Here is a 14641-nt window from a genome sequence, read left to right on the forward strand (position 1 = left end):
AACTCTGTATCGATTTGGGTCACTGATGTTAAGGCATCACTTTCAGTTGCTTTTAATTTAAACAAACAATAAAAAAACTCGGTCTTGTCTGGGATGCAGCCTGGGGGATGTTTAATTCCCAGCACAGAGAGGCAGAGGGCAAGATAAGAAGGAGCCAGAGGACTGCATGAGTGAGTGTGTGTGTGAGTGTGTGTGTGTGTGCTATAGAGACAGCGATAGGGAGAAAGAGCATGTGTGGCTCTCTGGGACAGAGCCAGGGAAAAGCTCACACTGGATTCCTGTCCTCCGAATCCAACATTCCTCTGCCTTTGTCACTCTGGGTAATTTTTTTCACTTCTCTGAGACTCAGTTTACTTATCTGTAAATTGGGCTTAGATCAAGCTGTCACAGGGGGCTGTTATGAGAACTGAACGCGATGAGAAAGGCAGAGCACATTGGGCTTATGAAAGTTTCATTTTTATATCATTTCCCATCGGAATAGTGGCTTCCAGGGCCTGTGTAATAGTGTGCGTGTGTAAATGTCTGCACACATCATGTGTGCCTTTGTATATCTTAGCCTGGAAGAGTATTCAAGTGCTCTGACTCTGCATTTTGTGTGGGGTCAAATCTGACCCTGTTATCATGTTGCACTGGGCAAGTGGCTTAGCCTCTCTGCCTCAGTTTTCTTATCTGTAAAATAGGAACAATGATAATACTCACACCATACACTATTGTGAAGATTCATTGAGTTTATACACACTGTGTGCTTGAACAGTGTTTGGCATAAAAGGAGCAATTCCACCGAGGCTTACTACTCAGCATTATTATCCAACCCCACAGGAGGGCTTACCCCAACCAACAGAGCCCAACCCTTTGGAAGCCAGGCTGTGGGAGGTAATAATAACACGTACCCTTTCTCTCTCTCCAGGGAATAAACAAACTAGCGGTCACAGAGGACCCCTGGGCCCTTTGACCTCAGGGGTGTCCCCTGGGGTCAGGAGAGGAGAAATTTGCTTTGTGCTGTAGCGCCCTCTGTTGGGAGATTCGCGCTCAGCACCATGGACAGAGGGAGGCCGGGGGCGGACAGCCACGTTAATAGCGGCCAGCCACCAGCCACCGGAGGTCCAGGCCTCCCGCTCTGCCGGTGCCCCTGGAAGAGGCATGTCCCGCCGTGACTCATGGAGCTCGGTGCCAAGACTGCAGAGAGGAGGCCCCGCTGCAGGCGGCCCATCCATTAGGAGACAGGAGCCGAGAGACGCTAAGCGAATTAAAAGCCGGTGGCTGCCCTGAGTGACTTCTCCCTTGGCTAAGTCACCCTGTGCCCTCCCTCTGCTCATCACGCCTCTCAGTGTCGCGGATATACCTTCCTCTGGGGCAAGAGCATAGCCTCTGAAGCTGTGTTTTGTGAAACAGGAGCTGAGGGAGTGTGTGCCCCCAGGAGAGGGTGTGCAGAGGTAGCGGTATCAGTGCGAACAATTGCCATATGGAAATAAACACGCGCTTCACAGTCGAGCCCCTTTGGGGAAACCAGCTGTGCACCTGGGTGGGATGTCCTTTCCCCGAACGTGTGACCTAGGGGGCTGTTGCTTCTCTGAGAAGGTCCATGGCCTCAGGATTCACGCGAGCACCAATCAGGTGCTGTTGTTCAGTTGCTCGCTCGTGCCTGACTCCCTGCGACCCCATGGACTGCAACATGCCAGGCTTCCCTGTCCTTCACCACCTCCCAGAGCTTGCTCAAGCTCATGTCCATTGAGTGGGTGATGCTGTCCAACCATCTCATCCTCTGTCACCCCCTTCTCCTCCTGCCCTCAATCTTTCCCAGCATCAGGGTCTTTACCAGTGAGTCTTTTTCAGGTGCTAGCCCTGTGTTAAGAGCTGAGGAATGGAATGAATATAACGCAGTGCCCCGCCCTCATTCATTCATTCATTCATCCATCCACCCAACAAATATTTACTGAGGGCCTACTATGTGCCAGGCACTGGCTAGGAAGACCAATAATTTTAATTATTCCCAGGTGGCGCTGTGGTAAAGAGTCAGCCTGCCAATGCAGAAGATGCAAGAGACATTGGTTCCACCTCTGGGCCAGGAAGATCCCCTAGAGTAGGAAATGGCAACCCGCTCCAGTGTTCTTGCCTGGAAAATTCCACGGACAGAAGAGCCTGGTGGGCTACAGTCCCTGGGGTTGCAAAGAGTTGGACATGACTGAGCCGCTGAGCACACACGGGGTGGTGTTAAAAGAGAGATTCAGAAGGCTGGGGATGTAGAAGGGTTAACTGAGGCCTCCACTTCCCCACCCGGCTCCCCAGCCCAGGCTTTGGCCCAAGGGAGCCGCCTCTTTCTGATATCATGCCTCCCTTCCTCCTTGCTGGCTTCTCACTAGATGTCATTTGCAGCTGACTGTCACCTTTTCGGTGCTCCCTGCGGAGGTCTTTTTCCTGGCTGGTATGGACCTGGACTGGAAGGAAGTGTCACCAAGGAGGGTCCTGAAACCCTGCCGGATGCCCGGCTCTGATGGCGCACAGCGGGGCTGCAGGGAGTCCAGTCAGTAAGCCTCACCTCCGCAGGCTTTCACCTGGCAAGCTCTTGCCTGCCCACTGCACTCTGACTGACAGCTGGGCCTACAGAGCAGGAATGCCCATGCAGGGATGCCTGGCGTTTACCTGAAGAACTCAGACCGACATGGGGGTCTTCCAGCTGGATGCTCCCCACCCCCCCACCCCCACCCCCCACGGCCAGGAAGGCGTTTCCACGGGGGTGTTTAGCACCTATGATGGATCTGGATTCTGTCGGCCTTTTTCTGGGCCAGAACTGGGGAAGAGGAGGGGCAGAGAAGAGACAGTCAAGGACGGCACCCCTTAGCATAGCTGGGGCAGCCCAGAAAGAAGGTTCAGGGGGAGAGGTGACCTCAAGCTGACCCTCAGCAACTGGGAGAAGGCGGGACCTAGGTGGCTGGGGGTGAGAGGGAGCACAGAACAGCCAGGCAAGGGGAGAAGAAAGGGCCTAAGACTCCAGTGTTCAAGCCATAGCCAGCCCAATCAGCCTGGCAGCCAATTAGTCTGATTCAAAAAAAAAAAAAAAAAAACACGCAGGGACAAACTGTAATCAAACACCTATTTATAAGGGTTTATTACGATCATCATTATTATTTTACTGAGAGGATCATTCTAAAGCCTGTCAGGTGAATGTATGCTTTCAGATCTTTGTAAATGCAAATCCGTCCTTCCCCAGGGGTGGGGGGTGGGGGCTGCCCCCCAGGAAGTGCCTTGGTGAGGCTTGCAGAGGGCATCTGGGGGGACCAGCTCCCTGCCCCGGGGCATCATCGCTGCACAGGGGTCCACCCACAGCTCACTGCACTCCGGACACACGTCAAAAGGCTGCTGGAGATGGAATTAGTTTCATACCCATTGTCCATGTAGGTAAGCAGAGTCACGGTGGTCTGATAGGGCAACCCGGCAGAAATAGAGAAGCTAGGAATTCACTACACAATGCCCTGGACTACAATTCCATGCTGTGAGCTTCCCCATCTAACCTCACCCCCAATCACTCTGACCTCTCCCAGGACTGGGGACCTCTCCCCTCTCAGGGGACCTCAAGGCCCACAGCCAGGCCTGAGGTTCAATAGCTGGGGCGTACCCATGTGTGTGTGCGAGAGCATGTGTGTGTGTGCACATGTGTGTGCATGTGAGCATGTTTGTGCACACGCGAGCAGGTGTATGTGCTCATGTGTGTGCACACGTGAGCATGTGTGTGTGTGCGTGAGCATGTGTGTGTGCGTGCGCGCGCACATGTGTGTGTGTGTGTGTGTAGTGGGAGGATACGGATGGATACAAGTACCAAACCCCCATGTTCAGGCCCAGGGAGAAAAGAAAATCAGATCTGCCAAAAAGGTGAAACTGGTCTCTGCCAGGAGGAAACACCCAGTTCCTTACCCATTTCTGGCTGGATCCAAGAAAGTGGCTCTTCTCGAAAGAAAGGACAAAACACAGCCCAATCCACGAGTGCCTGGGGGAAGGGCAGCCGTCATTCGGGAAGTTTCAGAACACCCGATGCCCCTCACCCTTAGTTAATAGGTGGTGGCGAGACCGGTACCCCGGGCCACACCCTGCCGGCTCGACTCCCCGGACCGACTGCCTCTCTCTCAAGTGGCAGGCGGCCTCCCTCGCCAGCCTGGGGAAGAGCGCGGGGATGGGACTCGGTGGAGCAGGATCGGACGGAGCTTGGTCTGGAGGGCAGGGCGCTCCGTCAGCTCGGGGAGAGTTACCGAGCGACAGGGGCTGCGAGCGCTTAGAGTAAGGAAGGGAGCCTGGGGAGAGCGGGTGGGCGACCCGGAGGAGGGGAGCGGGGCGGGAGGTGGGGAGCTCGCCTTCTCCCTGCAATAAATCGGCTTAGCGGCCGACAGCCGAACGGCCCAGAAAGGATTAAAGAGAAGTCTGTATAATACAGCCGAGAGCGCGGCGGGGGGAGGGCAGGAGGGCGGGGGGCGGGGAGAGGGGGAGGGGCGGAGGGCGGGCGCGGGGAGGGGGCGCTCGCGCAGCCCGGAGAGGCGGGCGCCAGGCAGAGAGCGCGGTTCGGCTGCAAACTCCGGCGCTGCCGCCCAGCTGACTCCGGGCAGCGCTGGGCACCGCGCGCTGCCAGGGAGCCGAGAGCCGCGGCGCACCGGAGGTCGCCCCGAGAGCAGGGGTCGCGGCGCCCCGCAGAGCCCGAGCCGAGCCCGGCGCCCCGGCAGCCCAGCCGCGGCGGCATGGGGGCGCCCCCGCGGCGCCCCACGCGGCCCGCCACCGTCTCGGCCAGCGGCCGGAGGCAGGAGCGCGCCTGAGCCCATGGCGAGGGGCCCCGCCGCCGCTGCCGCCGCCGCCGCCGCCGCCACCGCCCCGCCAGCGCCGCCAGCTCCCGGGCACCATGCGAGCCGCCCCGAGCCTCCGCGGCTGCGTCTGCCTGCTGCTCGCCGCGATCCTGGACCGGGCGCGCGGTGAGTGAGAGGGCGCCGGCCGGAGCCGGGGCCGGGGGTGCGCGGGGGCGGGCAGCGGGGGAGGGTGCCGGCCGGGGGCGCCCCGGGGACGCTCGGGGTCCGAGACCCGCGCTCGGCGCGGGGGCTGCAGAGCTGGTGGGTTTGACGAGGGAGGGCGGACGTCTCCTCCGGAGAGAACGCTCGCGGGTCTGTGCCAGGGTGTGCGCGCGCGCGTGTGTATGAGCGTGTGTCTTTGTGGCGCCCGTGTGAGGGTGTCCGGGAAGGCGCTGTGCGTGGCGAGGGTGCTAAGTGCATCTGGAGGTGTGAGTGTGTGCGATGGTGTGTGAGCGAGCCCGTGTCTGGAGGGCTGTCTGGGTGTCCGTGTCAGTTACACAGAAAAGGTGTGTGTGTGAGAGGCGGAGTGTGAGCCAGAGTGTTTGGGGGTGTGAGCGGGCGCCCAGCTCCTCGGCGAGGCTGTGAAGTGGGTGAGCCTGTGTCATTGTATGTGGGAACGTGTCGAAGGGTGGGTGAGTGTGTGAGGTGTGGCGTGGCACGCGCGTCCCAAGTGAACGGGGCTCTTCAGGGATACAGGACAGCGGGTGACTGTATTTCCATGGGGGGTGTTGCGGGGCGCCTGTGCAGAGGAGGCGGGATGTGACCCTCGGGCCAAGAGTGTACGTTGCTCGGATGTGGAGGTGCACGCGCGCGGGCCAGGAGTGTGTGAGCGTGCAGTGGAGCGTGTGGACCCAGTGTGGAGGGAGGCACGGACGCGTCCGGGCACGGCGGAGGTGTGAGCCGCGGTGCGTGTGTGTCCGCGTGGACTTGGTCCCGATCGGGCTAAACCCGTTGGAAGGAGGTTCCGGGAGCGAGTGACCGGTGCCTCCGCGGCTCCAGGGTCCGGCGTTCGCGGAAGCCTCGGGCCTCTCGGCCGGCGCCGCCGCCTGGCGAGTCTAGAGTGCTGCGGCCACCCAACCTGGCGACCCGGCGCCTTTCGGGCAGAGCCCACGAGTCCGCTCAGAGCCGGCGGGAGCGAGGCTGCACCGGCGGAGAGCGGTGGCCCAGAGACTGGAGGTCTGCGCCCGCGGTTCGCCCCAAGCCTAGTTCCGAACCTGGACGCCCAGAACCAGGGCGTCTGGAGTCACATCCCGGCTCTGCCGCGGAGAGGGCGGGGGATGCGCGGCTCCCAAAAGTAGCCGCTACGACCGGTCGGGTCTCCGCCCCCAGCCCAGCGGGTGATGGGTATGGGAGGGTCTGTTCTTTCCCGTGTGCCTTGCACTCCCGGGAGGTGCCAAAGCAGAGTCTGAGAGTGCCTGCCAGCAAGGGGTGTGCCCTAAAATAACCCCACCCGCTTCCACCCCGAGATCCTTATAGAGTGCTTGGTCCTCTGACGGGAGAAACTGCAGGATTTGAGCCTGAATGGTGGTCCTGCTGGCAGAGGAGGGGGAGGGGTTGGTGTAAATCTGGAGGAATGCTAGCCCTCCACTTGGTCTGCCTATCCCTGGAACAACAGACTTTCCAAAGTGCATGGAAATCCTCCCCCTCCAACTTCGAGGCGATGGCTCCCTCCCTCGGAAGCCTCTGGAGGGAAAGGTTATATGGGGGCGGGGACGGGGTGGTGCCCGGGTGCGCGCCGCGGGGAGGGCGCTGGGCTTCGTCGAAAGGCGCTTGGAGCCTTCACCTGGACACTGCAGGGAGCCGGTGTGGGGTGGTTAGGGGGTGGTTAGAGGGTGGGGGCAGGAGTGGGGCACCCCTTTTCCCTAGAACACGCAAAACCGGAGAGACTGGTCAGGGGTAAGGATGGCGACTAGATGCCGAAGGGTTTAGTGGGGAAAGCCCGCTGCGTCAGGATCCCACCGCGCGAGTTCTCCTCAGAACCTGCGAGCCGCGGTTCTTGGGGCTGCGGAGACCTGAGCGGGTGTCCTGGCTCCTCCGCCCCCGGCCCACCTCTGCAGCTGGCAGCAGGCTGGGGCGAGCGCCTCTAGGCGAGAGGAGCCGGCCTGGCCTCTGAGCTCCGCTGCCTAGCGAGAGGGAAGAGCGCCGACCCGGATCGCAGACGGGCAACTTTCCGAGCGCGGGGCGCGGGCTGAGCCCTCCCTTCGCTGCAGAGCAGATGAGAGCTCACCGGGCTTTGGTTCTCGGAGTCCGAGCCCGCGCAGGGCGGGGGTACCAGAAGGGTCGGTACCCGCTGTAACAGGCCGTCTGGCCGGAGGAGGGCGCCCTTCCTGGACGTGACCGAGAGCCGCGCACCTGGCCCTTGGCAGGGCCGGGCCGCCTGCCAGCGCCTGCGTCGGAGGGCGGGCGGGCGCGGAGGGTAGGGTCCAGGGCAGGCGCCCGGAGACGCGCCTGCCCAGGGCGGGGGCGACAGCGGCCACTGCTAGGGAAGGCACGGCCCGTGCGCCGGCCCGGGTCTGCACCGACAGCTCGCGGCGCACGGGGACTCCACTTTGGAGAGGTGGGTCTGCGCCTCGGGAGGGGAAGGCAGCTGGCGGTACACAGGACCGGCCGGGCTGAGGTCTCCTGCCCCTGACCCGCGCTCCCCGATATCTGCTTCTCCAAGAGGAAAAACCCACACGGATTCTAACTCCTCAGGCCCCGTTTCACCTGGCCTGGGCACTTCTGGGAGGGCAATCCAGCACTCGTGCCCGGGCGCTGGCCCAGGAGACAGAGGGCCCCGGGGACTGGGAGCGCAGGAAGGACAGCCGTTCATAGACCTGCCTCCTCGTTCGGTCGCGGGAAGGTCTCCGCGAAGGGCAGCGGGAGGCAGGCCGAGGTAGGGCGCGCTAGAGGCCCCAGCCCTTCCACTTCCACTGGACGCCCCTCCACTTCTCTCTCGGCAGCAGCGTGTCAACGGGTGGGTGGGATGCGGGGGCTGATCGGCTGGGCCGAAGCCGCCGCCGCACCGGGACTGCAGGGGCTGCGCGCGCGCAAGCTGGTGTAAAGCCTTCATATATTTATCCGCTTCGCCAGCTCCACCCCACGCCCCGCGGGCACCGCCGGGCCCCTGCCCGGTGCTCGCTCGGCGCGGGAGTTAAGGGCCAGGCCTGGACCAGGTCGCTCCGCCCCTCCTCCCCCTGCCGCCCCGCCCCCAGCCATAAACCCCACCCCTTCCCTCTCAAGATGCAAACTGGAATTTCTCCTGAGAGGCTGAACGAGTTCTGGCTTTTTAAGTAGAGGGAATGTTCGAGCTGGAAGCGACCTCCGAGATCACTTACTTCAGTGGTTCTGAAACGAGTAGTTTTTAGCAGGAGAACCCTTTTAGAGTAGGAACTGATTACCGCCCCCTAAAATCCTAATGCCTTGGGCAAGATGGTAAGCGCCAAAGGACAGCTGCCCTGGTGGAAGCAGGTAATGAGACCCAGCATCGAACGATCTTTCCTCAACAGTCCCCTTAAACAATCTTAAGATTGCTCCTCTTCTGATATCAGAGCCGGGTTTCTGTTTTTTCAATAGCCAAAATTACATGGATCAGCGGCTGCGTGGCCAGCACGCGCTAGCTGCATCACGGTGCTCATGCACTGCAAGATGGGTTTCAGCTTAAACCCACCTTTCACAGATTAGGAAGGAAACTGAGGCCCAGAATTTCAAGGTTTGTTCGTGACAGGGTGTCAGTGTCTTCCAGGTCCCGCCTGGTCTGGCCCCTGGCTCCCGCTTTCCTTCCAGCCTTCCTTGGACACGGCATGTGGGCAAGGGCTGGCAAGGTACCAGCAGTGCCTTAGATCAGCCTGCCTACCCCAGCTTTTCAGAACATCTGTCTCACACAGACCTGCATCTTGCTACAATTGGGGGCTGGGGCAGTGGGGGGAGGGTGGGGGACGAGATGAAGAGACTTGTTGAGATTCTTGGGTTTTAGCAGTCCTGACTTCAAAGCTGAGACCAAACAAGGGCTGAACAAAGAGGAGGCTGGTTAGTCCTGTTCACTGGGTTTCCTGGGACCCATGGAGGCATCTAACCTGGCTTACCACCCCGGCCACCTCTGCTCCATCCCGAGGCCACTTGAAATTCATTTATTCAGCCCTGACTGTGCCAGCTCTGTGCCATATGTACTTTGTTCTTCTTATCTTCGTTAATCCTTGTAACCATCCTGAGAGTTAAGGTTATTTTCCAGATGAGGAAGCTGAGGTTCAGAGAGGTTAAGTGGTTTGTCTGAGGTCACCCAGTCGGTAAGTGGCAAGCTGAGACTCAGACCCAGCACTGTCTGTCTCTTTCCCTCCGGGCTCTGCTGTCTCCTGGTGAGAACAGGTCTCGGTCGCTTCCTCAGCTCCAGCCGCATGGACAGTTGCCGTGTGTCCACTGCCCCGTCTGGCTGCCTTGCTCCTCTCCAAACCCCACTGAAATCAAATTATCCAGTGCATTTGTCTGCACAGATGGGAGATGCACACCCCTCAAAGCCCTTGTCATCATCAAGAGAATGAATGGGCATCTGTTGTGGGAAGGGTGCATCTGAAAAGAAAAAGACCTATGACCGTGACCATCGTTCCAGTGGGGTGAGAGGTCAGGCCCGTACCCGTAGAGATAAAAGACAATCCAAGTGGAAATTTGTTGATACCTGTAGGATGCTAAGTGGATTGATGTCCCCCACAGGAGGTTTGTGGGGGAAGAGTGATTTCTTTGGCGGTATTCAGGGAAGGCTTCAAAGGGGAGGGAGGACTTGAACTAGACCTTGAAGCAAGGGGAGAAGGTTAATAGGCCAAGGGGTAATGTTCCAGGGAGGGAACCCAGGTGAGCTAAGAGCCAGAGGCAGGATTGTGCCTGGTAGGGCCAGCTCAACTTCAGGGCTGTGACTTCTTGAGTCTAATGGAGGACTGGTAGAAAGAAGAGTGATATTACTGGTAGCTTCCATTTATCGCACACCTATTAGATGTTCTTTATGCATTAAATGCCCTCAAGAATTCATGAGGCAGTCTCATTAGGCATGTTTTACAGATGAGGACAAGAGCCCCCTGGATACTCACCCAGCTTCCTCTTGCCATCTCTCTTTCTTGCTCCCTGTCTCTTTCCCTTCCTCTCTTCCCACTTCCTTCTTTTCTTTTCTTTCTTAAACAATGAATGAGGCTCAAAATCTTTTATAAGGGTAAGAACTGGGAGTTTCAAACACAGGTCTAAAGCAATTCAAAGACATTTCTGCTTCCAGAGGAGAGGAGAAACTATTTATTTTTTCATCACAGAAGGAGGAATGCAGCAGCCTCTACCATTAGCAAGAGGAAGCAAAGTCCCCCATTTTAAACAATAAATGTCAGTGGAAGTGAAACGTGTGACATGACTTCCTAAGAAGTATCTGTCCTCAGGATGAAGTTTCTGGGAAGGAACCAGGGGGATGAGACCCTGGAGCCCACCTTTACACTTGAAATAGGGTTCACTAGCAGAGTGGGCTCAGGACCTATTGGCCAAGATTCCCCGGATGGAGCAAACAAGTGCAACATATATGGAGCTGGAGCCGTACTGAGTAGCAGCCCAAAGCAGCGGGAAAGGACACTGACTCCCAGGAAAGGAATCTGGCATCTGTGTGTCCACCGGCCATTCCTACGTCTCCTGGCCACGTGTCGGATTTGCTTTGGGAGAGTGTGCACCGCCCTCTCGTTTGCACGACATCTTGGTAGGTGACGCAGTCAGCCAGAGCCCTCTAAGACAAGTCCGTCTGACACCTTATCCCGAGAGTCTGGACACTGACTAGAGGAAGACTGGAAACTACCGGAAGTTCCCCTTTATTGACAGGAGCCCCCAGGACACTGTGCTCCTCTGGTTCCCAAGGCTACTGATGGCGGGGTCTTCCTCCCGGGGGTTATGAGCAGGATGCGATAAGTCATGACACGCAGGGCTCTTAGCTCGGCCCTTGGGCTCAGATAGCTGTCATCAGTGTTAACCGTGGTTCTGTCAGAGCAGCTCTGGCTCTCGCTACGTGGGCCTCCTGACACCTGGGGCTCCAGCTTGTTCTTGCATTCCATGATTTCCCCATAATGTTCCACTAGTTACTTTTTTTTTGGCTTGGGTTGTCTGGAGTTGATTTCTGCCCTTTATAAGAAAAGGACCCCACTCGATACCCTCCCTAGGCGTGATCAGCCTTAGAGTTGCTGATTAGCCATTCTTGGTAACTCCTGGAGGACGGTTCACAGTTTGCTGAACGGGGGTGATCAGTTCCCCTACCTGCTCCCTGACTTCCTGGAGTCTTGAGGCATTGTCCCCTGCCCACACCCACATTAGTGCAGTTAAGACTCAAGACACAAGTTGTTTCTCCCAGTGAAGTGTGGGAGAGGCAGTCTCGCTGTGAACCTCCCATCCCCTAACCTAGTAAAAAGTTCTGCAAAAGCAGAGACCTGTCCAGTTCTTACTATCGAATCTTCCTCACAAACACATGATGGATACTTTATAAAGGTTGGTTGTTTGGATGAATAAGGCATCTTTGGCCTTTGGACATGTCCTTGTGCTGGGGTACGTGGAGAGGGTTTGAGTGTGTGGCTTTCTACAGAAAATACATGCAAAGGCTTATGGCTTGTGGAATTCAGGCTGGATTCACAGATGAACTTCCTATTGGTAAAGTTCTGCTCCTGGAACTACGTTCTGTCTTTCTTAAAGACTCAGATAATTGATGTGATGGAGACTCTGATTCCAGACATCCTAACTCTACCTGCTGGTGGTACTTGAGCATTGACCAGATGCTTTGACCCCCATCCTTCCATTTAGATCTCACGTCAGATGTGAAGGAGGCTACTCTTGTGCTCATTGAACGAAGCAGGGAAACTGAGCCTTGGGGAAATGAAAGGATGGTGGTAGGAAGTGGCTGGACTGGAATCCGGGCTTGTAGCTGCAGGCTCAGCCTTCTTCCCTCCAGAATCCACTGTGCTGCTTCCTTCAGCCCCCAGGGGTCTGCAGTGAAACAGGCCAGCTCCCCACGAGCCCACAGGCCCCTAAACTAACCAGAAAGCTTGCACCGTGAGCTGGGTGCTGACGATGCGGCCACTTTGCTGATGTGACTCCTCCATCCTCCGCTGCTGGCCATGGGGAGGACGCTGACGGGGCTGTGCTCACACCACACGGAGCTGGGAGCCCGCCATCTCTTCGCCCCAGGGACCTGGCCTGCCCAGAGATTTCTTCCCCTCCTCCCCCACTTCCGCCCTTTCTTGGCTCAAAGAGCAGACACCTGGCCTCAGCCGGCACAGCCTCGTCCACATAAACCTCCTCCCAGTCTCTGCTTGCCCGCTTCTCGCCCTCTGCAGCCCCACCGTCCCCGCTGACTCAGGGCCACCCGTGCGGGCTGGCAGTGGCACTTTGGGCAACACGTTGTTTAAACAACTCTCCTCTGAGGCTGGGCCTGGTCACGGGCTTGACTCCCTATTGAACAGAGAGCTGTTGAGGGCAGGTATCCCTGTCCCACTGGCTCTGGCGTGAAGCCTGGCTCCGAGCAGATCTTCAAGATGTGTTTGTTGAATGACTCACTGATGGACTGAATGAATGATGTCTCCCCTGAGCCTGGGGTTTGCTCAGACGCTGAGCCTGGAACCTGTTTCCTGGCCCTGCTCAGTCACCTCTGGAAGTCCCCTCTGGTGTGAGAATGTGTCTGTTGTCCAGCTCTGCCCGCCGTAGCTCACCCTGGCATTGTGGCTGGCGTCTGGGGGATGAGCCAACAGTGGAAGCTGGTGGGAAGACCACAGGGCTTCCTGTCTCTTCTGGGTTCTCCTTGGTTGGAGGGGCTGGTCTTCGTTGCTGGCAGGTGGGAGGCTGGGGAAGGAAGGAAGGAAAGGGTAACTGTTATGTGCCAAGCCCCGTGCTAGCTATATGCACACACAGTCATATGAAATGCTCCCAGAAACTCCCATTTGGGAGTTAACAGTCTCCTATTTTACAGAAGAGCAATGCGACTTGGAAAGATTATGTGATTTGCCTAAGGTCCCACTGCTCGCGGGGGGGGGGGGGGGGGGGGGGGGGAGGCAGAGCTGGATTCTCAACCCAGGCGTTGATTTACACATCTCCCCCAAAGCCCAGGTTGATCTTACTGGTAGCTTAAAGCTGACCATGGTGATTTACACCATGGAGATGGGCAAACACTGCAGATTAGTGCTCTCCCCAGCCCAGAGCTGGTTGCTAAGCATTTCCCGGCATTCCACTGGGCCTGCCCATCCTTCCTCAATCACTGTCTCTGTGTGGTCCAGCCACTTGGTATTAATATACTTTGGTTTCCATCTGAACTGGGTTCAAAGCCTGGCCCGGCCACTCCCTTGCCGAGTATACATTTGGGCAAATCAGCCCCTCTCTAGGTCACGGTGTCCCCATCTTTTGAAGACAGAGTGTGATGTGGAGATGAATGAAATGATCCATGAAAGCAGGCGTGTGACTGGGCCTCGGTCATTGGCCTGTCTCTGTCTCCTGGCCCCCAGGCTGAATCAGACGGCCACGGGGTCACCCTGAAAGGCTCGGGAAGCTCCTATTCTCTCCTTCCTGTCCGGGAAGCTGCCTCTGGAGCCACATCCAGGGATCCAGTCACTTCTGTTCATTGAGCAGCTGTCCCAGCCTTGTTCTGGATCAGCAGAGATATCCCCTAAGGAGTTTTGGCTGCTGGCAAACCCCATAGAGCATGGGCTCATTTGAGAACGATGGAAGATCATCTCTAATAAATGGCCAGTACAAGGGTACCAAGAATGAACCCTTGGAAACTGAGGGGAGTGGCCCAGGAAGGCTCTGAGGGGTTGGAACAGCCTTGACAGGCGGGGAGGGAACCCCAGGCTGGGGTGAGGGCCGGAGGGCATGTACACAGGCCTGGAAGAGGGAGTGAGCGCCCTGTTGGGCTGGGAGTCTGGGAGGCAGCTGGCCTCGCTTGAGCAGAAGGTGCTTGTTGAGAAGCTGGAAATGAGGTTAGAGCTGTTGGCAGAGGCCTGAGAGCCAGAGTGAGGGGTCTGGACTTGAGCCCAGAGGCTATAGGGGGCAGTTGAAGAGAAATGAGCGACATTCCCAGAGCAGGGCTCTAGGAAGATTAATTTGGCTTTTCTGGGGCACCTGAAGCTGGACATTCTTTGGAATGCCTTTGTGTTATAAATGATGGCCCTGGGGTACCCAAAGAGACAATGGCCTCGAGGCAGAAATGCCATCGTTTGGACACTGTTCGCCTCTCCCCGAGTGTCCACACTTGGCAAGGAGGGGAGACCAGGCCCCTGCCTAGAATGGGACTGTTCCAGCTTGGGCCTGAGCCAAGAGTGGCAGGCGTGGCTTCTCCTGGGGAGAAGCTTCTAGATGCCCAGCAGGTGTGAGCTCTAAGGTCTGGCATGGGTTCCGATCCCGTCTCCCCCACGTATCCAGTGTGTGAACTCCGCCTCTCTGTTGCTTCCAGCCTTGATTTCTCCAGCTGAACAGGTGGCTGATTGTGGTGGCTTCGTGGGGTGGGGGCTGCTGGGAAGGGGACATTTGCACAGTTCGGGGAGGATCTGTATGCAGGGTACCTAGCACATAGTAAGCATGTGAAAAGTTGTTGCTGTCGTTATAATGATGTTTGGAACACCCACAGGTTTGAAGAGGAAGAAGCATTTATAAGCCCCAGTGCCCAGGAGGAGGGGTACGTTGTAGGTTTCCCATACAGAGTCCTAAACAAGTCCTTGGGTTTAGGGCTGCAGGGCACCGGGGCCAGGAGGGAGCTGGAGAATTAAATGCACTGTCTCCTTTCTCCCATTTTAAAGCTGAGAAAACTGAGGCTGGAGAGGATCTCACACTGTGCATGACGTGTGTGTGTG

At 57.7% G+C, this 14641-nt stretch overlaps 1 protein-coding gene across 1 annotated transcript in view; it reads left to right on the forward strand.

Moving 5' to 3' along the window:
• Nucleotides 1-4879: 4879 nt before the first annotated feature.
• The window catches only part of IGSF21 (immunoglobin superfamily member 21), a 269234-nt gene continuing 259472 nt past the window's right edge, over nucleotides 4880-14641 (forward strand). Inside the window, exon 1 of the mRNA XM_061147813.1 lies at nucleotides 4880-4949. Coding sequence (XP_061003796.1) covers nucleotides 4880-4949 — 70 coding nt within the window. The remainder of the gene's footprint in view (nucleotides 4950-14641) is intronic.

This window comes from Dama dama, chromosome 8, assembly GCF_033118175.1.
Source record: "Dama dama isolate Ldn47 chromosome 8, ASM3311817v1, whole genome shotgun sequence".
Lineage (NCBI taxonomy): Eukaryota > Metazoa > Chordata > Mammalia > Artiodactyla > Cervidae > Dama > Dama dama.